This window comes from Ctenopharyngodon idella, chromosome 17 (genome assembly GCF_019924925.1).
Source record: "Ctenopharyngodon idella isolate HZGC_01 chromosome 17, HZGC01, whole genome shotgun sequence".
Lineage (NCBI taxonomy): Eukaryota > Metazoa > Chordata > Actinopteri > Cypriniformes > Xenocyprididae > Ctenopharyngodon > Ctenopharyngodon idella.
Window position 1 is genome coordinate 18,183,678 of NC_067236.1, and position 24,654 is coordinate 18,208,331.

The following is a 24,654-nucleotide window of genomic DNA, read 5'->3' on the forward strand; positions in this document are numbered from 1 at the left end:
GTATAATTTAAATGTATGAATCTAACATGAAGTGGTTTAATCCAGGGGTTTTCGAAGTTTTCTGGTCCACAACTATATATTTTCAAGTATAAAGGCATTTTTATACAGTGACAAACAAAAAATATTATTTATGTGTAAATATTATAAATGTGTAAAACATCTGGAGAATCGCTACACAATTAATCGAAATAAAACTAAATTCTTTTTATATTTAGAGTTATAATTTAATATTTAAAACAATATTAATAATCGTAATAATTATTATTATTTCGTTCTTTTTAACAAAAAAAATCGAAAATGTGTAATCACTTTTTTCCCCAAATAATAATGTTGACGCTAAATAAAACATTATTTGTTTATCAGTCTTTTTCATTTTTATTATTATTATTTTATATATTTTTTTACAGACATAATCTACAAACATCACAAAAAATGAATAATCCATTAAAAAGTTTTACCTCAGGATGAAATATTCGGAAATTCTGCGCGCTTTACATGCACGTCACGCGAACATCGCCCGCGCATGCGCACTTCCACTCTCGGTGACGTAAACCGGACGCGCGCCACATTCGATCAGCCGTTTCATTTGTTCTCTTGTGTTTATGTTTGTTTAGAAGATGAAAACGTGAATATGTTTCAGGTATGAGCGTTTAATGTGTTTGATTTGAGCGCCGAGTAGCGGAAGGAGATGCGGTATGTTTGATTCGACTGCGTTTGTTTATAAATATTCGCTGATGATGATGATGATGATGATGGTTCTACAATGAGCTCCAATCAGAGGACGTTATTCCAGTCATGGGGCTGCAGCGTGCCTCACAGAGACCAGAGCAAAACTACCTCAGACCGGAGGAAAACCACCTCAAACCGAAGCAAAACTACCTCGGATCAGAGAAAACGCACCAAACCCACCGTGAGCGCCTCCGAGCAGCCGGACAGCAGGAGTCTGTGGGGTGAGACCACAGCAGCTCCTCAGCATGATGAAGCTGATGATGAAGATGATGATGACGTCATGCTGGTGGCCGTGTTCGAGGCCGAGCGCTCGCTGCAGGCCGGTCCCGAGCCGGGATTCGACCCCTCTGCGGGCCGGGTCTGGATCTACCCCACCAACTACCCCGTCCGGCAGTACCAGCTGCAGATCTGCGAGGCGGCGCTGCTGAGGAACACGCTGGTCTGTCTGCCCACCGGCCTGGGCAAGACCTTCATCGCCGCCGTCCTCATGTACAACTACTACCGCTGGTTCCCCGCGGGCAAGATCGTCTTCATGGCTCCCACCAAACCGCTGGTGGCGCAGCAGATCCAGGCCTGTTACGGGGTCATGGGGATCCCGCAGCAGCACATGGCCGAGCTCACAGGTCAGGTCACTGACCCCGCCCAGGTCACGACCTCCAGAGGTCAAGGGATGGCATCCCTGTAGGGAATCAAACCAACCATTTTATTAGTATTAGTTTATAAATTAATTTATTAATCAGATTTATAATAATAATTATTATATTATTATTGTGACATTCTCAGTAATAATAATTATTAATGTGTAGTTTTTAATTATTTAGTTTTTTACTTCAAATCTCAGGTATTTAATGGAAACAGCTAAGGTCACGACCTCCAGAGGTCATGGGATTCAGTCCCTGAAAAAACAATTAATTAAATCGAATGTAACATTACAATAATTATTAAAAACTTTACCTTTTATAATTAGAGTTATAATAGTAATATTTGTATCATTCTCAATAATTTTTAATTAATATTAATGTTTTGTTAAGTGATTTTTATTATTATCTTTAAATTAGTGTCTTATGGAAACAGTCAGAGATCGTGACCTCAAGGTTATGGGAATGAAAAAATTAATAAATAATAAAATCGAATAAACATTACACTAATTATTAAAAAACTTTACCTTTTATAATTATAATAATAATACTTTTAATTATTATTAATGTGTTCAATAATATTAAAAATCATCTTTAAATTTAGTGTCTTATGGAAACAGTCAGAGATCGTGACCTCAAGGTCATGAGAATGAAAAAATTAATAAATAATAAAATCGAATGTAACGTTACATGTAATAATTACAATAATTATTAAAAAACTTTACCTTTTATAATTATAATAATAATACTTTTAATTATTATTAATGTGTTCAATAATATTAAAAATCATCTTTAAGTCTCAGTGCTTAAAAATCATCCTTATATTTCAAATTTTATAATTATAATAATTTTAATTATTATTAATGTGTTAAATAATATTAAAAATCATCTTGAAATTTAGTGTCTTATGGAAACAGTCAAGAGGTCGTGACCTCGAAAGGTCATGAGAATGAAAAAAAATAAGAAATAATTAAATGAATGCACATTACAGTAATTATTAAAAACATTACATTTTATAAGTAGAGTTATAATAATAATATTAAAATATTTGTATAATATTATTGTGTCATTCTTATTAATAATGTTAATTATTAATGTTTTGATAAATTATTTAAATATTAATTTTAAATCTCAGGGTCCGTCATGCCAATGAATCCCTGAAAAAAACAACTAATAATTAAATCGAATGTAACAGTTGAACAATTAATCAAAATAAAACTGAAATCTTTTTTATAATTAGTTAAAATAATATTAAAAAATAAATATAAACAATTTTTATATTATTATTGTGTCATTCTAATTAATATTTTTTTGTTATGAATGTGTTCTCAAATTACTGAAATATTAATTTAATTTCTCAGTGTTTCTTCAAGTTGATATTTTATGTATATAAGGTGACAAAAGGTTTGAGAACTGCTGCTGTAGTGAATAAAATATATCAGAATTACATTAAACATCAAATCCTCATACATCAGTTCACTCTCATAAATCTATATATATATGGTGTGTGTGTGTGTGTGTGTGTGTGTGTGTGTGTGTGTGTGTGTGTTCAGGCTCGACGGCGGCGCAGCAGCGGCGAGAGCTCTGGCGGTCCAGGCGCGTCTTCTTCTTGACTCCTCAGGTGATGGTGAACGATCTGTCCCGTAACACCTGCCCGGCCGCTCAGGTCAAGTGTGTGGTCATCGACGAGGCCCACAAGGCCACCGGGAATCACGCCTACTGTCAGGTAGCGCTTCCTTCCCTCGGTTTGACTGAAGCATGATGGGCTCTCTCTCTCGTTCTGATCACGTGTGCTTGTTCGTCAGGTGGTTCGGGAGCTGCGCAACCAAACGCAGCACTTTCGTGTTCTGGCTCTCAGCGCCACACCTGGAGGAGACGTCAAGGTGAGATGATGGGTAACGGTGATTTGATCTCAGAATGTAACAAATTCCTGAGCAGGTATTTCACACAGTGTGTGTTTTCTGCGCAGGCGGTGCAGCAGGTGATCTCCAACCTGCTGATCTCTCACATCGAGCTGCGCTCAGAAGACAGTCCCGACGTCCAGACGCACGTCCATCAGCGCAGCCTGGAGAAGATCGTCGTCCCGCTGGGAGAGTCGCTCACTCGCTATCAGACGCAGTACCTGCAGGTGAGACACGTCATGCGCGGATATGATGTCAGGGGCGGCTGAGGTTTGCAGGTGATCTGGAGAGAGAGAAGGCTGGTCTGATGAAGTACGTTGAGAAATGGTTGTGCTGACGGTGTTTGTGTTGAACACATCAGACTAATGCAGGAGTGCAGAAGCTTGTCTACAGTACTGAACGGGTTAACCAGTGGTTTAGTCACTGCAGGTGCAGTGAGAGGCCTGTAGCTGTAGATGGCGCTGTGGCTGGATTTGATACTGCGGATAGTACGCCTAAGTAGATTGTGGAAACTGTAGACCTCAGTCAGGATAGACGTATAATGAAATGTAATGAAGATGAGGCTCTGATCGACAATGACACACGCTGAGATCAGTGTGACAAAATAAGCTTTAATTCAGCTCAAAATCCAGATGTAAGCTGACATCATATTTCTTATTTGAATTTGTTCCTTCATTTTTAGTGAAGAACATGAGAGAAATTTAAATGTGTAATGGAAAAGTCATGGACTGTTTGGTCAGCTGAACACACTTCTGTCCCGATTAAAGGTGACGTGACCTGATGAAGGTCTGATGATGTGTCGGTGGTTTGGACTCGGGCTTGCAATGCTTCTGCTTGTTCAGCCGTTGCTCCCTCTGCTGGTGTCACATGACTAGTTTTCATTTTTCCATGCTTCATTCAGTGAGCAGAACTACAGGAATATGTGTTCAGTTTATTCACTTCTCACTGAGCGCTGGAATGTTTCAGTCTGATCTCATTCAGCACTGCTTCATCCCACAGCAGCTGCTGCTTCATAGGCCGAACCTTTGAGCATTACTTTTATAGTGCTGAAACTACAGATTATTTTCATAATCAATTAAAGTCGTCATGAAAGTGAAGTTGTGCTCGTCTTTTCTTCTCTATTGTGTCGTAAATCTGAGTGAAACGCTTTTCAAACAAGAACAAATGTAGGGCGGGGCTTGATTTTGTCTGTGTGGAATTGATTAGATGGTTGTGGTTTGCTATTGGTGGATCTCATGTGAGTGACAGGTTGCCCCGCCCTCATCATCAGAGGAGATGCTGCAAGAGGGTTGTCTGTGTTCAGTGAAGAGATGACGCTCGAGTCGTTCTGTGATTCAGTAATAGTTTATTCAGAACAGAAATATGAACAGAAGCATTCAGAAATCACAGTGGCTGTAGTGTTTATACTGACGAGTGTTTACATTCGCATGAGCCGTGAAACACACACTGACAGAGAGAACGAGTCTCACGTCTGACATTAACTTCATTCACAGACACGCGTGTTTCGTTCTGAAAACTCTTCATTTCCTTGTTTGTTTGACATCTGCACATAATAGAGGAGTAACAGAAGGAACATTTACAAAAATACTTAACAAAAATAGCACTATGACAATATATAATATATATGTGTGTGTCTATTATATTGATTTGTTGACTACATGAGCGTTGATTTATAGAGCGAAACAGAGCGAGAGACAGACAGGTGTGTGTAAGAGCAAGTGTGTGTGTGTGATCATAGCATGATTGTCTTACAGCAACAGCGTTCACAGACTGATTGACCTCGTTGAGTTTGTATTGGTTCAGCTTATAATCAGTGTTACGCATATTAATGAGCTTCTTCTCGTGTTCATCAGACAGCGCTCATGAACATCAGAGGAGCAGTGCTCATGGGTAATCAGGAACTAGGATGTTTGAACAGATGTTGAACCTGTTGTATGGTCTCTGAGAGGAGCAGAGGATTCTGGGTAAAGATAGGTCGTTGGCGAGCAGCTCAAGGCCTCTCCAGGAACCAGATCTCGTTCTGTCGATTGGCGGCCGCTGGGTTGGTGTATCCGGCCACGATGAAGGAGTCGTTGACACAGAGGGCCGGAGAGTCCAGAGCCTCGGCCAGACTGCTGATCTCGTGAATGATTGACAGCTCGTTAGTGGCGCCCGTGAAGGCCCTGAAATCACACGTGTGTGTTGAGTCACATGAATCATGTTAAAGGTGAAATCATTTCCAGATTGTTTGGTTATTCTTTCCCACCTGGTGTAGACTATAGTGGCGGGCCACTGCTCGATGACGATCTCGGGGTCATGCGGCTGCGGCGGGTCATTCTGGTGCACCGTGGGAAGGTAATACGCCACAGTGACGGCCCGCGACAGAGTGGTGTGCTGCTCGTCTGTGCGGACCACCGTCACGATGGGTATCGTCATGCCCAGATAACTGCCTGTGGAGAGAGATGGAGGGCGTTAGGTTGTGGTGAGAGCGCGTGTTTGGATCTGTGCTCACGGACCTGCTGTGTTCTGCTGACAGATGAATCTCATGATCTTCATGAAGCCGTAGCAGATGCTCTGTTCATACGTGTCCTCGTGAACGGTGATGCAGGCCCAGTGCGCTTTCTCATAGTGACGCTTCTCGTACACCACCTCACCGCACTAAACACAACGACACACCAACGTCAGAGTCACATGATGATGCAATGGAGGAACTGCACATGCATTTAAAGGGACAGTTCACCCAAAAATGAAAATTCTCTCATCATTTACTCACCCTAACCCTCTCTTTAAGAGTCTGTTTGTAGATGTATGTGTCATGTAATAGTTTGACATAATCTTATTTGTCAAATACTTCAATTGAATCAGTGCTGATATCTTATGTACAGGCGCTTGTGTATTTGAATTTGACGCATTTAGCAGACACTTTTATCCAAACTGACTTACATTAGTGCATTTTAAGCAGTATATATTTTCTGAATTCATGCACTGCCTGGAAATCGAACCCATGACCTGCTGTACGTTTGAGTTACAGGAGTGTATTTGATCGTGAAGAGTAAATGCTCTGCTCAAACACATGTTAAAGGATTAGTTCACTTCAGAATTCAAATTCTGATAATTTCCTCACCCCCATGTCATCCAAGATGTTCATGTCTTTCTTTCTTCAGTGGAAAAGAAATGAAGGTTTTTGAGGAAAACATTCCAGGATTTTTCTCCATATAGTGGACTTCACTGGGGTTCAACGGGTTGAAGGTCCAAATGTCAGTTTCAGTGCAGCTTCAAAGAGCTCTACATGATCCCAGACGAGGAATAAGAGTCTTATCTAGAGAAACCATCGGACATTTTCTAAAAAAAATAAACATATACTTTTTAACCACAAATGCTCGTCTTGCACTGCTCTGTGATGCTCCACACATTACGTAATCATGTTGGAAAGGTCACGCGTGACGTAGGTGGAAGTACCGATCCAGTGTTTACAAAGTGAACGTCAAAGACTAAGTCAAACGGCCTTTACAAAAAAAAGGTAAAACAACGATGTCGGACGATTTTGAAGTTGGAGGAGAAAATGAGTTTTTCACTCTACCGCGATACTTCCGCCTACGTCACATGACCTTTCCAACGTGATTACGTAATGCGTGGAGCATCACAGAGCAGTGCAAGACGAGCATTTGTGGTTAAAAAGTATATAATGTTTATTTTTTTTAGAAAATGGCCGATGGTTTCTCTAGATTAGACTCTTATTCCTCGTCTGGGATCATGTAGAGCTCTTTGAAGCTGCACTGAAACTGACATTTGGACCTTCAACCCGTTGAACCCCAGTGAAGTCCACTATATGGAGAAAAATCCTGGAATATTTTCCTGAATTTCTTTTTGACTGAAGAAAGAAAGACATGAACATCTTGGAAGACATGAGGATGAGTAAATTATCAGGAAATTTGAATTCTGAAGTGAACTAATCCTTTAATAACTGTTAAATGATCCAGATGTGATTCATGTTTCACCTTTTGGAGTATTTTCATACTGAACTCATCAATACAGAATCTGCAGAGGCAATAAACATGTTAAATAAAAACAGACTTCTTATGACATTTCATAATATTCACTTTTTATACACAATTTTGTCATATCATGGGCGTGTTTTTCATATCAATTGCATTTTTGCCTCCAGCTTTGGTTTGTTTTTGACCTGGATGGAAAGTGTCAATCAATGAAAGTGGGTGGAGTTTAACGGTTTCAGTGCCCAGTCAATCTTCATCATCCTTGTGTCACATTTAATGCCACATTCATGCATGTGCGTTTGATCATGTGTATTATTCATACTGGTTGTTTAGTCAGTAGTTTCCATCCACCTATTTTTATGTGCATTTTGGAATATCACATCCCATAATTTCTAAAAATGCATGTAAAAAAAACATGTGCTCAATTGAGGTGGATCATTTTTTTGTTTTATCCGATAAGAAGATGCGCATAAACTACAATGAAACATTTACCGAATAAATCCAAAAAACCTCATGTGACTTTGGGCTGTGATTGGATAACTGGACTAACCAGTGGACCAATCACATCGCAGCATCTCAAATGTTGGTTTGGTGGTTCTGAAACGTCTGAGTCAAAGTCTGTCATCAGAATGATTTGGTTTAATTCCCTCCAGAAGCGTCTCACACGATTGTGTTCCCAAACACCAGCATCCGAATGCAAGATCACATGACAGCGTTTATTGTGTTTCGTCTGACGCTCTGAGACCAACTCATTTATGATGGAGGGAGAAAGAGCCTGATTGCAGAAACTTACAGTTTTATTACTGATATTTTGCACCAGAAAGTGATGATTTTGTTCTCTTGAACACATGGGATGGAAACACTGATTTATTTAAAAAATGTTTTATGCGATTTTCCAATTTTGCACATAAGTGAAATTCTGTATAGAAACAGCCATTGATTCTGTGATCTCAGATTGACGTTACACAGTTTACAGTTGTCAGGTTTGAGAACAGTATTTCATTATCCTGCTGTACGTACCTTCTCCTTGCGTGTGAGGAGTGTGTAAGGGACCTGCTCCCGTGTGTGTGTGCCGTCATTATTGGAGGTGATCTGCTGGATGGGTTCGGCCATGTCTGTCAATTGTGGAGCAGATGGACATTAACATGCGCAGTAGATGTTTGTGTACTCAAGCTACAGATTGTTTGTTTGTTTGTTTGATAAGCAAGTTAATCTAGTTTTCAAATCAGGTTTCTACCGATTAAGAGCTTTAGCTAAAATGAAAGTATTTTCTCTCTTTTAAGAACTTTGAAACAGTGATTCATGCTTTAATTTCCTCTAGACTTGACTACTGCACTTCCCTGTACGTCTGAGAATCAGCCATTCCTCTCACAAATCATCATATCAGAATGATTTCTGAAGGATCATGTGACACTGAAGACTGGAGTAATGATGCTGAAAATTCAGCTTTGATCACAGGAATAAATTACACTTTACTATATATTCACATAGAAAACAGCTGATTTACATTATAATAATATTTACTGTTTTTACAGTATTTTTGATCAGATCGACACAGCCTTGGTGAGCAGAAGAATCTTAATTATTCCAGCTGTGTGACTGCAGTGCAGATGGTCTAGTTACAGTAAATGCAGCAGCCGCTCTGCTCTGGTGTGTGTGTGTGTGTGTGTTTGCTGCGGGACGCTAATGAGCAGCGACAGCAAACACTTCAGTGCACTTCATCAAGTCAGTTAAAACATCACGCTCTCACTAGATTTGAATCAGTGAATCTCGCAGTAATATCAGCGTCACTCTGATGTTCGCTCTTCACGTGTACGGCCGTGTAAAGCGCTTTACTGGACTGGATTTAGAAAGGCATTGGTCTGGATAATCTCTGAGATCTCAGCACACAAACACACGTCACCTGATTACAGTCCAAACACAAACCCTTCAGAGAGCGCTGCACGCTCCGCAGGACCCTCACGATGAGATGAATGTGAGTGTGGATTGATTGTGCATTATAAACTCTGATATGGTGAACAGAGCTGAAGCCATCAGCATCATGTGATAATCTGCTGAACTGGGTCAGGATCGGCCGCACAAGTGAATCATGGGAAAATCCTCCCTGCCTGAGCAATAGTCACGCATATGTGGGAGAGCTCGGATCATGTTAGACACGACCAGCTAAAACGGTGCTTTTTCACGCACTGGTCAGTTTTGAGAGAGATTTGGCTTTTCATAACTAGTGGAAAGAAAGCAAGTGTTTATTTTATTTGTGTCTGTAGATTTCAATCTCTTTAAAGGCGTCAGAAATCTCCACTTCAGCAGCTTTACACACACCAAACTTTACACTTTTACATACATCTATATTCTGAAGGTCTGTTTATATCATTCACCTGATTTATACACCATTTTACTCCTAAAAACATGTATTTTCTGTCTGTTGACAGTATTTTCTGATTTATGGAGTGATAAAAAGAGAAATCCAGAATCCAAAAAGTGAAGACATCGTTAAAACAGTCATGTGACTGCAGTGCTTCAACAATGTCATGAAGAGACAAGAATACATTTTGTGCGCAAAAACAAAACAAAAATGACTTTATTCAACAATCTCTTCTCTTCTGTGTCATTCTCATACACTGTTTACGTCCAGCGCTTCCAGGTTCTACGTCCAAACGCTGGCTACTGCGTCAGCATCACACGCATGCGTCGTGCTGATCACGTGACCAGCGTCAGCCAATACTGAGCCGGCGTTCGGACGTAAACATAAAGCTCTGCAACATAAATAGCATAGCAGAATGACAGGGGAGAGACAAATTTGTTTAATAAAGTTACATTTTTGTGTTTGCGCACACATTTCTTGTCTCTTCATAACATTAAGATTAAACCACTGCAGTCACGTGACTGTTTTAACGATGTCTTTAGTACCTTTCTGGACCTTGAATGTGGTAATTTCGTTGCTTTGAATGGTTGCTCAGATTTCATCTAAAATATCATAAATTATGTTCCGAAGATGAACGAAAGTCTCACGTGTGTGGAACGACATGAGGGCGCGTAATTAATGACAGTAATTTACTTTTTTGGCGAACTAACCCGTTAAAGAAGGATTCTGATTGACAGATAAAAACATTGACAGCCATCAACTGAAAGTGATTCCAGCGTTATCGTTATAGTTGTGGTTAGAACTCATAGAATTATCATAGAATTATTAAAACTTCACAGTTATGAACTTTTACCTCAGACTTATGAGATAAAAATTGCCTTTATTATTATTTTTCCGTGGTGGAAACCAGCTTCCATACATTACAGCTGTTGATCGAAGTTCTGTTCTGCTAAATGAAGCATGTTGGTCTGTTTATCTACACTTCACAGCCTGTGTGTCTCTGAGGCGCCTAGTGAGCTGCCTACCTAGACAGCATATGTGTGCTTCAGTCGCGCTGCTGAGGGGAATGACCGTTAAACTGGCGCGAAACGCTCCTCTGTACAGTTAGTGAGCTCGGTGTGTTTTGTGTCAGTGTGTGTTTGTTTACCTGTCGGCACCTCCACCTGGTGTCCTCGCGCCACATCTCTCCAGTAGCGCAGGAGTCTCCCCTGCTCCTCCTCCTCCTGCTCCTCCTCGGGACTGTCTGACAGCTGCTCCTCCGACATGGACTCCAGATCCTCCAGCGTGATCATATCACCGCCGCCGCCGTTCAGCCGACACCCGCCCTGATCCATCGCCGAATCAGTCGATAACGAAACTGCGTGATCGTGTTCACTTCACCTGCGGTCACACGGATTTCACTGTCATGTCCGTGTACCGGAGCACAGGATATTTAATCGCTAATCTCGCGTTATTAACGGGCTCCAGTTCCTACGTGTTGTTTTGCAGGCGCGAGTCGTGACGTTTTTATGGGCAGAGTCGCGGTCACGTGACCGCACAAGCGCCGCCCTCCTCATCTCTCACAGAGTGTAGTACAGTATTAAATGTATCTAACAATCATAACGACGGTTCTAGATTATATGTATTCAAAATAAGAATCTATAAAATGTATTTAATATGTGTATTATAGTATGACAGAGAAAACAGCCAACAAATGCTTTAATGGTCCTTCATTTAAATGTTTTTTTTTTTAAATGAAGACAAATTAATGTGGAAGCCCATTTTCACCACCAAAAAATGCTCTGGTTAATCTTATTTATAATAAAAAATAAACAAAAGTCATAATTATAGCAAAAAGTCAGTCGATTATGAGATTAAAAAGTTGAAATTGAAGTCAGAAATGACTTAGTATGTCATAATTATGATTTACAAAAGCATGATTTTGGTGGAAATGGGCTTCCGTTGGATTAATGTCTTGATTTTGATATTTATTTAGAATCTGTGTGAGATTTAGATTATCAGACGCTGAGACGGCTGGTTTGATTTTACACCTGTAACAAGAGATTGAGACCATGTTTTTCCTGTTTATCTGCTTCAGTATGTAGAATCAGCCCTGTGTGTGTGTGTGTGTGTGTGTGTGTGTGTGTGTGTGTGTGTGTGTGTGTTTGATATAGGCTTCATTCGCTATTTAATATAATTTATCAGGCCTTGAAGTGCTGCTTGAGTTTGTCTGATTTCAGCTGCTGTAAATAGAGATTTTCAGCTGAAAGTTCAGGATTATTCCCAAATCTGGATCACACCATTAGCCTGGAATAAACCTTGAAAACACTTTATACTGACCAGAGCTACAGAGATGTGATCCTCCTGTGTCTCGACAGCATCAGTGTGAACGTCGAGGACTCAATCAGTTTAACAGCGTTTCTCTCTCATCTCCGTCTTTATCTGATCGTGTTCATGAGCTCGGTTCGGCTCTCAGATGTCCTGTATGTTATAGAGCTCCGTCTTTTTCTCCTCACAGTGTTCCCGTATGTTTAAGCACATTTACAGTCATGTTGTTGTTCTGAACACTAAGTAGCAGGCCAGATATTTTATTTTTGCTTTGCAATTGAAAATAGTTTGTTGAATTCTGTGTACTGACACACTGACAAACAAACACTTTATTTCTAATATTGTACCATTTTTTTATGGGTAAAAACACATTTAAAAAGCATTTAAGTATTCAAATGTTAGATGTTTACTAAGATCCTTCAATTATCTATTGAATCCCACAATAATATTTAAAATATCAGTAAGTTTAATATATATAAAATCATCATTTATTGGGTACTTTCAGTTGGGAGGAGTCTGTCCTGAACTCTGACCCCTACATTTACACTTGTGAAAATGATATTGAAATAATTTTTGCAATTTTTTTTTCCATTGTTGTTTTTAAAAATATATTTTAGTGAAGTTTAAAAAGTATTTATATTTCATTTCTAAATCATAAAACTTTATGTAAAAAAACACTTCTGCATTTCTGATCAGGAAATATTCCTGTGTTCCTCCCTCTCATAGCCTCTTTCACAGTAGATAGCTCCATCATTCTGAGTTAAATGTGTTCAAAACTCTGAGAATCTGTGTGGAACTTTAAGGAACGTCACTAACAAACACCTTTTTCTGCAATTAAGCAAGCTTTTTGTGTGTTATTCCATAAAATGTAGTTTTTATGTGTGCACAACTGTTCAGAACTGTGCTAGATAACCGTGTGCTGATTAGCATCTTTGAGTGGCTCAAAAGTGTCTAAAATTATCACTACCGAAACATCACCACATGTTTCGGTCGTGACAAAAGGGAACACAATCATTTATTTGGGGGAAATAAACAAAATTTTAGTACAGTTATGCAAATCATGAGTGTTTTAGTATGTGAGTTAAATCCTGTCATGTGATGTGGTCACTACCAACACATTACTGTCACTACCGAAACTGTGCAGTCACGAATGAAACATGGGATGTTTTGTCAAACATAAAGTATCTTGAATGATCAACTAAGATGTTATTATAGTGTTTGGTTCAATGTTTATTCAAACTAATGAATCCTTCACTTTGAAATCAGTTTGATAAACTTTATGACTTTTACAAAGAAAGATTGGATTCAAAATGCAAAAAATCTCATAAATTACACTTGAAATATTGTTAAAATTGTAATTATTATTGATTTACCTGTGAATTAAAAAAAAAAAAAAAAGCAAAAAATATATTTACAAGGTAGATGTAGACAAAATCTTAACAGGTCAATGTGACCCTTCTTATTAAATTATTTATTATTGTGTTTCGGTAGTGACAAATTTGGGGAGAGGAAAAATATTCCAAAACTTTCTGGAAATACAATATGAGAATAAACTGCACAATTACTAGAAAAGTGTACCTTGGATATTATACAATTTACATACATACAAAATTTTTTCAAGACGTTTCCAACTCTGACTTTGAACCAGTTCTGTAGAATGACCCGTGTATATATATATATATATATATATATATATATATATATATATATATACTGAAAAGATTTTATGATGTTTTGAAAGAATATTCTAAATATTCATATTTCTACGACATGTACAGACACATTTAATCAATAAGAGCATCTTGAACTCTTGATTGTGTTTGTCTTGTGTTGGTGGTCGGGAGGTTTGGGTTTGTGTAGAAGAGGTGATCAGAAAAAAATCCTAAAAGATTGAATGTACATTGTCACAGCAGGGCAGCAAACACTCGTCCAGTGAGGATGAAAGATGAAGGTGTAAGTGGAATATGTGGTGTGATTGTGGGATTGAATAGAGTCTGTGGGCTCCATTGTGCTGCTGAAATGATTTTCACACGGCTTGCTCTCTCTGGCCTGTTTTCCTCGCAGGTTTTAGAGAAGTTTACGTCCCGTCTGACCCAGATGAGGCTGTTGAATCACCGTGACCTCCGCTCCCTCACAAAGTACCAGATCATTCTGGCCCGAGAACAGTTCAGACGCAACCCACCGCCACACGTCCAGGTACAGTTGACGCCACTGCACTGAACTGACTCACTGCACTAAACCTGACTCACTGAACTGAACTGATTCACTGCACTGAACCTGACTCACTGAACTGAACTGATTCACTGCACTGAACCGACTTACTGAACTGAACTGACTCACCACACCGAACTGACTCACCACACCGAACTGATTCACTGCACTGAACCTGACTCACTGAACTGAACTGATTCACTGCACTGAACTGACTCACCACACTGAACCGACTTACTGAACTGAACTGACTCACTGCACTGAACTGACTCACTGCACTGAACTGATTCACTGCACTGAACTGACTCACACATTGCAGTGATCTGTAGATGAGCGTGTGTTGTGTCATCAGGGGCCTCAGCAGGGGCCGATCGAGGGTGATTTCGCCCTCTGCATCAGTCTATATCACGGCTATGAGCTACTGCAGCAGATGGGCGTCAGATCGCTCTTCCTCTTCATTCAGAACATCTTCTCTGGACCCAAAGGTACTCAGATCCTCCTCACACTCGTGCTGGTTTGCTGCTGATGCTCTTCTGCTCCTCACCTCATGAGGGTTTGTTGTTTTCCCAGAGTCGTCTCGAATGAAGAACGAGCTTCAGAGGTGTCCAGTCTTCATGGATCTCTACAGGGAAATGGAGACCATGTTTGCCACATCCAGCCGAGGTGATTAATACTCTGTTCACCCAGAGTGACTTTCTGGAGCTTGAACATCTGCGTTTGTCCTCCATACGTGTCCAGTGAGGGTGAGTAAATGATGTCTGATGTTTACGAGCGAGTGTGTTTCATTCGCAGGGCCTCAAGAGCCGTACGTCTACAGTCACCCCAAACTACAGAAACTGGACGAGGTGGTGCTGCGGCACTTTCAGACGTGGGCCGAGAGCTCAGGTAAACTCATACGAGAACTGAGGGATTTCTGTGTCCCGTCAGTGTTGTTGAACTCTTGTGTCTGAACTCTGCTGTGATTGGTACAGAGTCGAAAGCCTCCACTGAGGTCAGCACACGCGTCATGATCTTCTCGTCCTTCCGGGAGAGCGTGCAGGAGATCGCAGAGATGCTGAACCGCCACCAGCCGCTGGTCAGGGTCATGACCTTCATGGGTCAGGCGTCCGCCGGGAAAGGGGTTCGAGGGTTCACGCAGAAGGAACAGCTGGAGGTACGTGAGCGTGTGTTCATCATATATATCACAGGAAGGATTTAGATGCTCAAATAGCTTCTGTTCAGGTTGTGCGTCGGTTCCGTGAGGGCGGCTTCAACACGCTGGTGTCCACGTGTGTCGGCGAGGAGGGTCTGGACATCGGTGAGGTGGATCTCATCGTGTGTTTTGATGCTCAGAAGAGTCCCATCCGCCTGGTCCAGCGCATGGGCCGCACGGGACGCCGGCGACAGGGACGAATCGTGGTCATACTGGCCGAGGGCCGAGAGGAACGAGTGAGTGTGACCGCATGGGTTCATCTGTCTTTAGTGTGTGATGTTGCTGTTTGAGCAGGAAAAAGGCGGGAGTTCTTCTCTATATCAGTGTCAGTGTTTCTGAAACGCCTCCATCTTGAGTTTTCTTCACAATATTCCTCATTTAAATAATTCATACGCAGAATAAAGGGGCGGGGCCTGGTTGAGTTAGTTAGTAGTGTGTTGAAACTGGCGGTTATGGTAAGGGGCGGGACATTTCCCAAACACCAATCACAACACACTGCTCCAGCCGACCAATCAGAGCACATTGTGCTTTTCAGTAGGAGGGGCTTCATAGAGACAGGAACTAAACAGAGCGTTACTGACAGACTGGGAAGAGAGGAGCTGAACAATGGAGAATATGAGGAAAATAATCAACATTCAAGCAGGAAAACCTGTGATGTGGTTTAAAATTTCATAGCATTCAAAACCTCTCGCTCTCTCGCAGACGTATAACCAGAGCCAGAGCAACCGGCGCAGCATAAACAAGAGCATCATGGGAAACAAGCACAGTTTCCAGATGTTTCCTCACAGTCCCAGAATGCTGCCGGCGGGCGTCACTCCGACACTGCACAAGATGCACATCAGCTGCGGTCAGTTTGAACACAGAGACGCCGGCCGACGCTCCACAAAGGGTCGCCGCTCATCGCTGAACCTCCAGATGATGGGTACGACAGACCACTGCGTCACAGCTTTTGAGTATAAACCTGACAGAAGTTTGTTTGGTTTATGCTTGAAACAAGAAAACATTTGTTAACATCAGTTGATGCACTGTGAACTAACATGAACAGTTGTATCTTGACTAGCATTAGCAATGCTTTATAACGGATTGAGCAGCAGTCTTGTGTTCTGCAGGAGGAGAGCAGACGTGTGTGAAGGACGACGGGTTTCTGAGCGCGGCTGAAGAGGCCGTGTGGACGTCCACCATGAGACTGTCAGAGGATGAAGCTCAGCCTGTGTTCAGACCGTCGTCTCTGCTGACCTTCAGTGACCAGCCGTCAGAGCAGGTGAATACGGACAACATCATCAGCCCTGTCCAGACATCAGCAGAGATGAACAAATGAACTACAATATTTAGGCCTGAATCTTGTGTGTGTGTGTGTGTGTGTGTGTGCGCGCAGGAGCCGTGTGTGTCGGGGCCCGTCAGAGAGCTGTCCTTATGGGAGTGGAGACACTGGCAGAACAGGCCGCTCCACACACACAGCGTGGGACATTCGGAGCGCTGCCTCCATTTCACCTCCATCATGGAGCTGATTGACAGACTGAGGCAGGAGGAGCAGGTGAGCTGTTACTCACACACTCACACACACACACAAGCGTCTCATGTCCTGATACGGCTCTCAGAGTCTTAGTTGTCATGGTGAAGAGTGTTTAAACCTGCGTGTCCAAATCAAAACAGGTTTGCTTCTTTGTCTCTCGATGCGTCACGAGTCCATTAGCTGAGTCGATTTTCAGAAATGTTTATATTTTATATAAGCTCAGAGAAAGATCACATGACCGTCTGAATGACAAGTGCCTTAAAGTCAATATGTTGCTTTCTAGTTTCTTTAACCTGTTAACTATCACTCAGTATTCTGCAATATGATTGGCTGCTCTGACACTATTGGACGAGAGCTGGACGATGACATCACTGCTTCACAGCTGAACTCAACTCTGTTTATTTTCCTGTTTATTACTGTGAATCTGCTTTGAAACGAACTGTATTGTATAAAGCGCTGTAGAAATAATGTAGAAATGTACATTTTGAACCGCCCACTAGGGGGAGGAGCCAGTTAAAAGGTTCAAAGAACCTTTTCTATTTTATGCAATGTCTGATTTCAAAACGTTTTTCACAGAATGAAACCTTATTTATGACGATTACTGAAAGATGTTATGGGAGAGAAGGTGATGGACACGATTCATCTCTGAGAGCGGTTCCTGTATGTATGTCATGTGACGTCAGTGATTCTCTAATAATGGAGACTCATTTCATCAGCCGCCTCGTTCTATACATGCGCTCTTATGCAACTCTTCTCAGAACGGTTACATAAGCGCTGGAAGTGGGTCATCCTGAGTGACCTACATCTGACACCCTGATTCTCTGCTGTAGTTTGTTCTTCTTCTTGTCAAAACATCGTCTGAAGATCGTCGAGCAACATGATGAGGGTCAGAAGATGATCCGCGGAGAGATTCTCTCCTGGAGACTGAGCTGAACTGGATTAGTCTCTAACAGGCTCATTTTTCTGATAAATAATGCACTTTAATGATGATTCATGGCTTGATAAGTTTACTGTGCTGTGTAGTTTGAGTCAGAATCACATAAAGCATCTTTTGTCTTCAGCCCGTTTCACATGACGCGTCACATGATGACCTCATTATGACGTTGAGCACTAGGTTTCATGGACGAGGCGTTTTATGTTTTTTGCAGTTGTTATAGTTCTATATCTTCACATGCTGCTCACTTCAGAGGTTTGAGTGGATACTAACTAGTCACTGACAGACGGTTAAATCAGTCACATGACCGCTGATGTTTGGCCCTTTTAGACTCTCAGCATCAGCCAATAACACACAATCATTGTTTCCCTCTTGTGTCAGATCTAAAGTCTACTACAGTCTTGTCAATGGATAAAACAGAACATTTGAGTAAATATTGTGAAAATGTGTTAATTTAAGATGTGTAATGTGCGTCTGAATTTACATGATCTTAATCATTTAGCAGATACTTTTATCTTGTTTTTATATATCTGCATCATATCAGAATTTTATTATTTTTATATTATATTTAATTATTTTATATGTTTTTATATGTTACACACATAATAGAGAGTTTTTTATATATTATATATCTATATCTATAGATAGAACAATTGATTGATAGATATTTTATATTATTTATTTTATATATATATATATTTTAATGTATAAATGTATTATTTGTATATAGATAAGTTTTATTTCATATCTAGTTATTATTTTTTATATTTTTTTAATTGTTTATTTATAGTTTTATTTGTATATTGATAGATACATGTGTTTATATATATATATTATATACATATTATATACGTATTTTATTCATATTCATATTTATCTATGTATTTATATTTATAATAGCATCATAAGGCTGATGGATCGATTGATGAAGGTCTTCTCTCCTCACAGGGCGACTGTAGTTTTGAGTCTGAGCTCATGCTGCATCTGCAGAAAGAGGATGTTGATGACAGCAGAACAACAAAACCAAACACTGACAAAATCCCTCGAAAGAAGAGGCCAAAGTCCAACACGGCTCCTCGTTCTGATCGCTGCTGGGATGAAGCCCCTGAAGATCAGCGACGAGAGAACGACACGACGTCTGTGACGCTGATCCAGAGCACAGAGAACCGGCTCGACGAGGATGAGCGAGTCGACAGTGTCCCGTTCACAGATGACGGCGTCCATCCAGAGTCTGATCTACCATCACAACAAGAGTGTCTGGAGTGTTTGCTAGATCCCTGCGTTCAGCAGGACGAGAGCTCGGATCTACAGCACATGTTCTATCAGTCCGAGCAGAACGTCAGTCCTAAACGCTGCCGTCACAATCTGACAACCAGAGCTTTTCAGATGATCCTCGCCAATGTCAAAGAGCTCCTGTCCAGATCTCCACCGCAGGGCTTTGATTTCAGTCTGCCTGACCTCAGTGTTCCCCCAGATGAGCCGTTTTCTGAGGCGTTTCAGGTGACGTTCAGCCTGGCGCCAGTTAACGGAGAGCGTGAGGAGTGTGACGCTCTTTCACCAGGCTGGGACGAGCTGTTCGACGATGACGACAAAGACTTCACGAAAGCCGAGGAGCAACAAGAAGAGCAGGTGAGCCTGGACGAGAGCGTCGACCTGTTTGGAGACGACGAGGCTTTCCTTCAGCTGAGCGTTCCTGATGTTCGGACGCCAGACAAGAGCACCGGACCTGATGGAAAGCAGCAGACTCCTGTCGACGTGTCAGGAAACAGATCGAACAGCGCAGGATCTGATCAGGCGTTCAACTGCTCGCAGGACTTCTTCTCTGTGAACTTTGACCTCGGGTTTGAGTCTGAGGAGGAGGAATGTGTCAACACGGGAGCAGGAAACATCACTGTATCTGCTCTGAAAGCGTCTCCTGCAGTCTCATCCACACGGCCTCATCCAGTCGAAGGAAACGGGAGATCTGACCGATCGCCGCTCGTCTCAGATCAATGGAGTCCGGTGCTGAGACCCAGCGCTTCCACGCCCAACCATGTGTTCCTGCCGCCAGCCGGACGAAGAGCAGAAGACCAGACGCGACCGTCAGCGCGCAGATCCTTCCAGAAGACTCTGTCTCAGAGATCAAAGATGTTTCAGCAGCGTCTCTCCTGTGCAGGTGGGATGATTGCGTTCTCTAGTCAGCTCAGTAGGGTGTAACGGCACACGGATCCGTACGGGTCATTCGGTGTTTCCTTTAGCACTGGTTTTGTATTTCTTTTTGGATCTGATTGATCGTAGGCCTCTTTGATTGGTTAATGCACCTCAGTTTTTGAGTGGAAAAGTTCAGTCAAGCTTTATTCAAATGTTTATAAACACACCGAGGTACGTACCGAACCGTCATGTGCATGTACCGCTACGCCCCTACAGATCAGCACTTTCCTTGTACGTTTATAATGTCGTTTCCTCTCATGAATTATTCATGCAGAGATGTTTTTTATGATGAACTGTAAGCTGAAGTATGTATGATTGTGTGTTTCAGGCGTGTTGAGCAGCGACAGTGAGGGCGAGACTCCTCTCAGGACTCCAGCTCATAAAGTCAATCCTGTGTTTTCTCCAGAGGTCAGATTTGTCATGTGACATTAGTTCTGTTTTCATCCACATATTTGGATGCAAATGTTGGGATATGGCGTTAAAAAATGCTGGATGGAAACGCTGAGATGCACTTAAAATGCTCATAAAAAACATATGTGCTCAATTGAGGCAGACTTTTTTTATCCGATAAGAGGACATGCGCATAAATTACGACAGAAACACATTTACTGAATAAATCCCTCGCAACAAAAAACTCAGCAGAGGCTGTGATTGGATAACTGGACTAACCAGCGGACCAATCGCATCGCAGCATCTCAAATGTTGGTTTGGTGGTTCTGAGTCAAAGTCTGTCATCAGAATGATTTGGTTTAATTCCCTCCAGAAGCGTCTCACACGATTGTGTTCCCAAACACCAGCATCCGATCGCAAGATCACATGACAGCGTTTATTGTGTTTCGTCTGACGCTCTGAGACCAACTCATTTATGATGGAGGGAGAAAGAGCAGCTTCCATTTTTATTACTGATATTTTGCACCAATTTCGCAGGAAGTGACGATTTTGTTGTCTTGAACACATGGGATGGAAACTGTGCTTGATGTGTAAATGTTTTATGCCATATTCTGACTTTTCACACAAGTTTATTGTGCATCTTTGGGTAAAAACAGCAAGTTTCTCATGCTGAGATAAGGAGCAATCTAGAAGTGATGCCGTGTGTGATTGTGTGTTTCCGCAGCAGTCAAAGATCTGCAGTGACGTGGAGTCTCCCGTTCAAGCGCGCAGGAAACGCATGGCTGCATTAAACACGGTATGACTGCAGTTCAGTGGCTGTGTAACGCTGTGTCTTCATCATCGTTTCATTTAGTCTTTGTCTGTTTTTCAGTCGGAGGAGAGTGATGCTGATTTTCAGGACGTCACCCTTCATCAGCCCAGAGATGTGAAGCCCCGTCACGTCAGGAAGCCTCAAGTTCGTCACCCCACTGGAACACGACCACCAGAACATACAGAAGAAGCGCCATGTCTTTGATTCTCATGCATCATTTCCTGTGTCTTCCAGAAGGTTGTCCGTCGCCAAGGGTGTCAGTTCCTGGACGAGGAGGCCGAGCTCTCTGAAGATGAAGATGTTTCATCAGATGAAGAAGATGGAGATGAACAGAATCATTCGCTGCAGGGGTTTGTGGTGAACGCGACCCAGTGCTCTCAGGGTCTGAACGGTGAGATTCGCTGCTTCTCATATGAATGCCCACTGATACACACATGACCGCTCAGAAGTTTGGGACTTTTTAATACTTTTATTCATCAAGGACGCATTAAATTGATCAAAAGTGACATTTATAATGTTACAAAAGATTCTGTTTCAAATAAATGCTGTTCTTTTGAACTTTCTATTTATCAAAGAATCCTGAAAAATAGAATGCATCACAGTTTCCACAAAAATATAAAACTGTTTTCAACACTGATAATATGAGAAATATAATATTGAAGAAATGTTTCTTGAGCAGCAAATCAGCATATTAGAATGATTTCTGAAGTAAACGCTGAGCGGGGTTTGTGTCGTCTTCCCATCATCAGACTCTGAGATGCAGGCGGTCTATCTGAAGTCGGTCAGGAGTCCAGCGGTGCAGAACCGGGTCCGAATGACGTATAAACTAAAACATAACATGGATATCTTCTCACAGGTGAGCGCCAGATGCTTCGTTAAAGATCTTCATAACGTTTTGTTTTCGTCATTCCGTCAAACTCTGCATTTGTCTGTGCTGCAGGTGCCAGAACAGGACGAGACGTACGCGGAGGACAGCTTTGTGGTTGATGGCAGTGAAGATGAGGAGGAGAGTGACGATGATGAAGAGCCTGTGGAGCTGATCGCTGAAGACTCGTATGTCGACGGGCGGAAACAGTACGCCACGCGCCGCAGGGTTCGGATACGAGCGACGAACCCCACTGGAAGAGTTCATCCAGAGAGAAACAAACGCACCAGGATCATCCGCATACAGGACTCCAGTGAGGAAGAGGAGGAATGTGACGGACGAGACTCTGTGTTTAAAGTCCCGCAGTGTCTGCAGAGCGTCCCCCGACGGCCAGAGCGAGACGACATGAAGCGGCAGAGACTCAGTGATGAGGCCGCGCTGTCAGAAGAGCTCGACTTCCATCCGGAGAAACCGGTGAGACTCAAATGAGACACACAGCAGCTCAACATACATGTCTACAAATGTAAATTAGGGCTGTCGATTTAGTACGTTAACATAATTAATTAGTTATGGGGAAAAATAATGTATTACAATTATTAACGCATTTAACGCACCCGCCCCACCACGCTCCTGATCTCCATAGCGGAGCAACAACTCACTGCGTGATGAAGCCTATAGAATGCAGTTAGAATGACCCTAAAATTCAAGATATCAGGGCCAAAAAGCCTGTCTGAGTTATTGTCTCATATTTTTATCATGATATAGTTAAGCAAAATCGCACGAGTAACAGGCACAAAATCGCACCAGTAAAGGGTGCAAAATCGCACGAGTAACGGCCGCAAAATCGCACGAGTAACAGGCGCAAAATCGCACCAGTAACTGCCGCAAAATCGCACGAGTAACGAGCGCAATATCGCCTGAGTAACGGCCGCAAAATCACACCAGTAACTGCCGCAAAATCGCACGAGTAACGGGTAACGCAATTTTTTTATAAAGCTACTTTTTGTAATGTCTATTTAATGCTTTTCTTATTTAACACAATAATGACTTTAAATGATCTTTTGGGGTAATTTCGAAATTTGATGTGTGATTAATTATTGTGTGTATCATAATTGTATTGTAATCGTGTAATTAATTTAATATATCAAATTTAATCGCTTGACAGCCCCGTGTGTGATCCCATCTGCAGGTGGCCGTGTCGATCCGGAGTCCGTCGGCTGCAGACGCTCCTCTGAGAGTGTTAGTGGACGGCCGCTGCATCAGCGGAGGGTCAGAGGTCGTGTCCTGTCTGCGGCTGCGACACGGCGTCCAGGTTCACGTGTGTTCGCTGGTCAGCGCAGACTTCATCGTGAGCAACCGCATGGCCGTGGAGTGGCAGAGCGAGTCGGAGGTCGCCAGCGTTCAGAACCGCAAACGGCTGCAGGAGCGAATCCAGCGGCTGCAGGCGTCGTACGAGCGTGTGTGTCTGATCATCCAGAGTGACCGCACCAAACCTGGTGAGAACCACCAACAGAGAATTTCCTGTATCTGACTGTTCCTGCATCTTTCATGATCACATGACAGTTTTCTCTCTGATGATGTCAGGTGAGGCGGTGCGAGCGTTTCAGCGCAGCCGCTATTATGACGGGACGCTGGCGGCGCTGGTGAAGGCGGGCGTTCGGCTCTTGGTCAGCAAAGGTCCGGATGAAACCGCTGCGCTACTGAGCGAACTGACGCAGGTGGAGAGAAGGAAAGGTCAGGCCATCGACGTACCCCTGGAGGTCAAAGGTCACCGGCAGCAGGCTCTTCAGTTCTGCTTGACACTGCCGCACGTGAGCTACATCAGTGCGCTGAACATGTGCCATCACTACAGCTCCGTCGGTCACATGATCAGCAGGTACGTCAACTCCACACCTGCTTCTGAACTGAAGTCATTCACGACTGACTCTGGTTTCTGCTGTTTCAGTTCAGTGGAGGAGCTGCAGGCGTCTGCGCGTGTGAGCCGCTCCAGAGCCGAGGACATTTACCGCTGTCTGCGCTACAGCTGCTGCTAACTAACTTATTCTCAGCACTTTAATGCATTATGAAATATGGATTCATGATGTCACACAGACGGTGGAATAATCAGGATTATATCTTCTGTTTATGTGATGTCAGTATGTGTGTTTTCTGTTAAGGAAAGTTCTGTACAGATCAGATTATGAATGTTGCCATTATGGTAATGAAGTATTTATGTTTACAGGTGAATTGAGCAGATGCCATTTTGAGAAATAAAAGAGCTCCATCTTTTTAATAACCGCTCCACTCTTTTCTCCTTCAGCGTAATTGTGTGTGTGTGTGTGTGTGTGTGTGTGTGTTTGAAGTTCAGGTTCAGGTCTTGTTTTGAGCCACTAGAGGGCGCTGGACTCCATTGGACCTTCATCCTGGCTCTGTTTCTCTCTTCCTCTTCATTATACAAGCATCAATAATCAGCTGGTAATGTGTGTTTATGTGTGTGTATATATAGATATATTAATATAAATACATTTTTTATTTTAAAAAATCGATAAATAAAAACGAGATTAAAATACGTAAATAAATGATGCATCTACACTACAAAAAATGATGTTCTTCCTCAGTGTTTCTGTCTTGTTTTCCAGCACAAAGATCGAAACATTC

At 42.1% G+C, this 24,654-nt stretch overlaps 2 protein-coding genes across 5 annotated transcripts; one reads left to right on the top strand and one right to left on the bottom strand.

Moving 5' to 3' along the window:
- Positions 1-514: 514 nt before the first annotated feature.
- Positions 515-24,292, top strand: fancm (FA complementation group M). Of its 3 annotated transcripts, none has more exons than XM_051867175.1 (23): positions 515-1,352; positions 2,921-3,093; positions 3,173-3,250; positions 3,337-3,495; positions 13,976-14,107; positions 14,475-14,607; positions 14,693-14,785; positions 14,915-15,007; positions 15,094-15,275; positions 15,344-15,550; positions 16,017-16,236; positions 16,424-16,575; positions 16,690-16,848; positions 18,710-19,916; positions 20,280-20,359; positions 21,066-21,137; positions 21,213-21,296; positions 21,387-21,543; positions 21,902-22,008; positions 22,093-22,491; positions 23,207-23,513; positions 23,602-23,893; positions 23,963-24,292. In XM_051867175.1, exons 1-23 carry the CDS (start codon positions 764-766, stop codon positions 24,048-24,050), a joined length of 5,163 nt encoding a protein of 1,720 aa, XP_051723135.1. In that variant the 5' UTR covers positions 515-763; the 3' UTR covers positions 24,051-24,292. The 3 variants fall into 3 exon arrangements, with proteins under 3 accessions (XP_051723135.1, XP_051723137.1, XP_051723136.1); XM_051867177.1 differs by having other exon boundaries at positions 21,390-21,543; XM_051867176.1 differs by having other exon boundaries at positions 21,069-21,137.
- Positions 4,594-11,120, bottom strand: soul3 (heme-binding protein soul3). 2 transcript variants are annotated; one of them, XM_051867228.1, is made up of 6 exons: positions 10,752-10,902; positions 8,263-8,357; positions 7,246-7,285; positions 5,764-5,905; positions 5,514-5,697; positions 4,594-5,430 (listed from the first exon to the last, which is right to left on the bottom strand). In XM_051867228.1, exons 1-6 carry the CDS (start codon positions 10,785-10,787, stop codon positions 5,259-5,261), a joined length of 669 nt encoding a protein of 222 aa, XP_051723188.1. In that variant the 5' UTR covers positions 10,788-10,902; the 3' UTR covers positions 4,594-5,258. The 2 variants fall into 2 exon arrangements, with proteins under 2 accessions (XP_051723188.1, XP_051723187.1); XM_051867227.1 differs by lacking the exon at positions 7,246-7,285 and having other exon boundaries at positions 10,752-11,120.
- Positions 24,293-24,654: the final 362 nt, after the last annotated feature.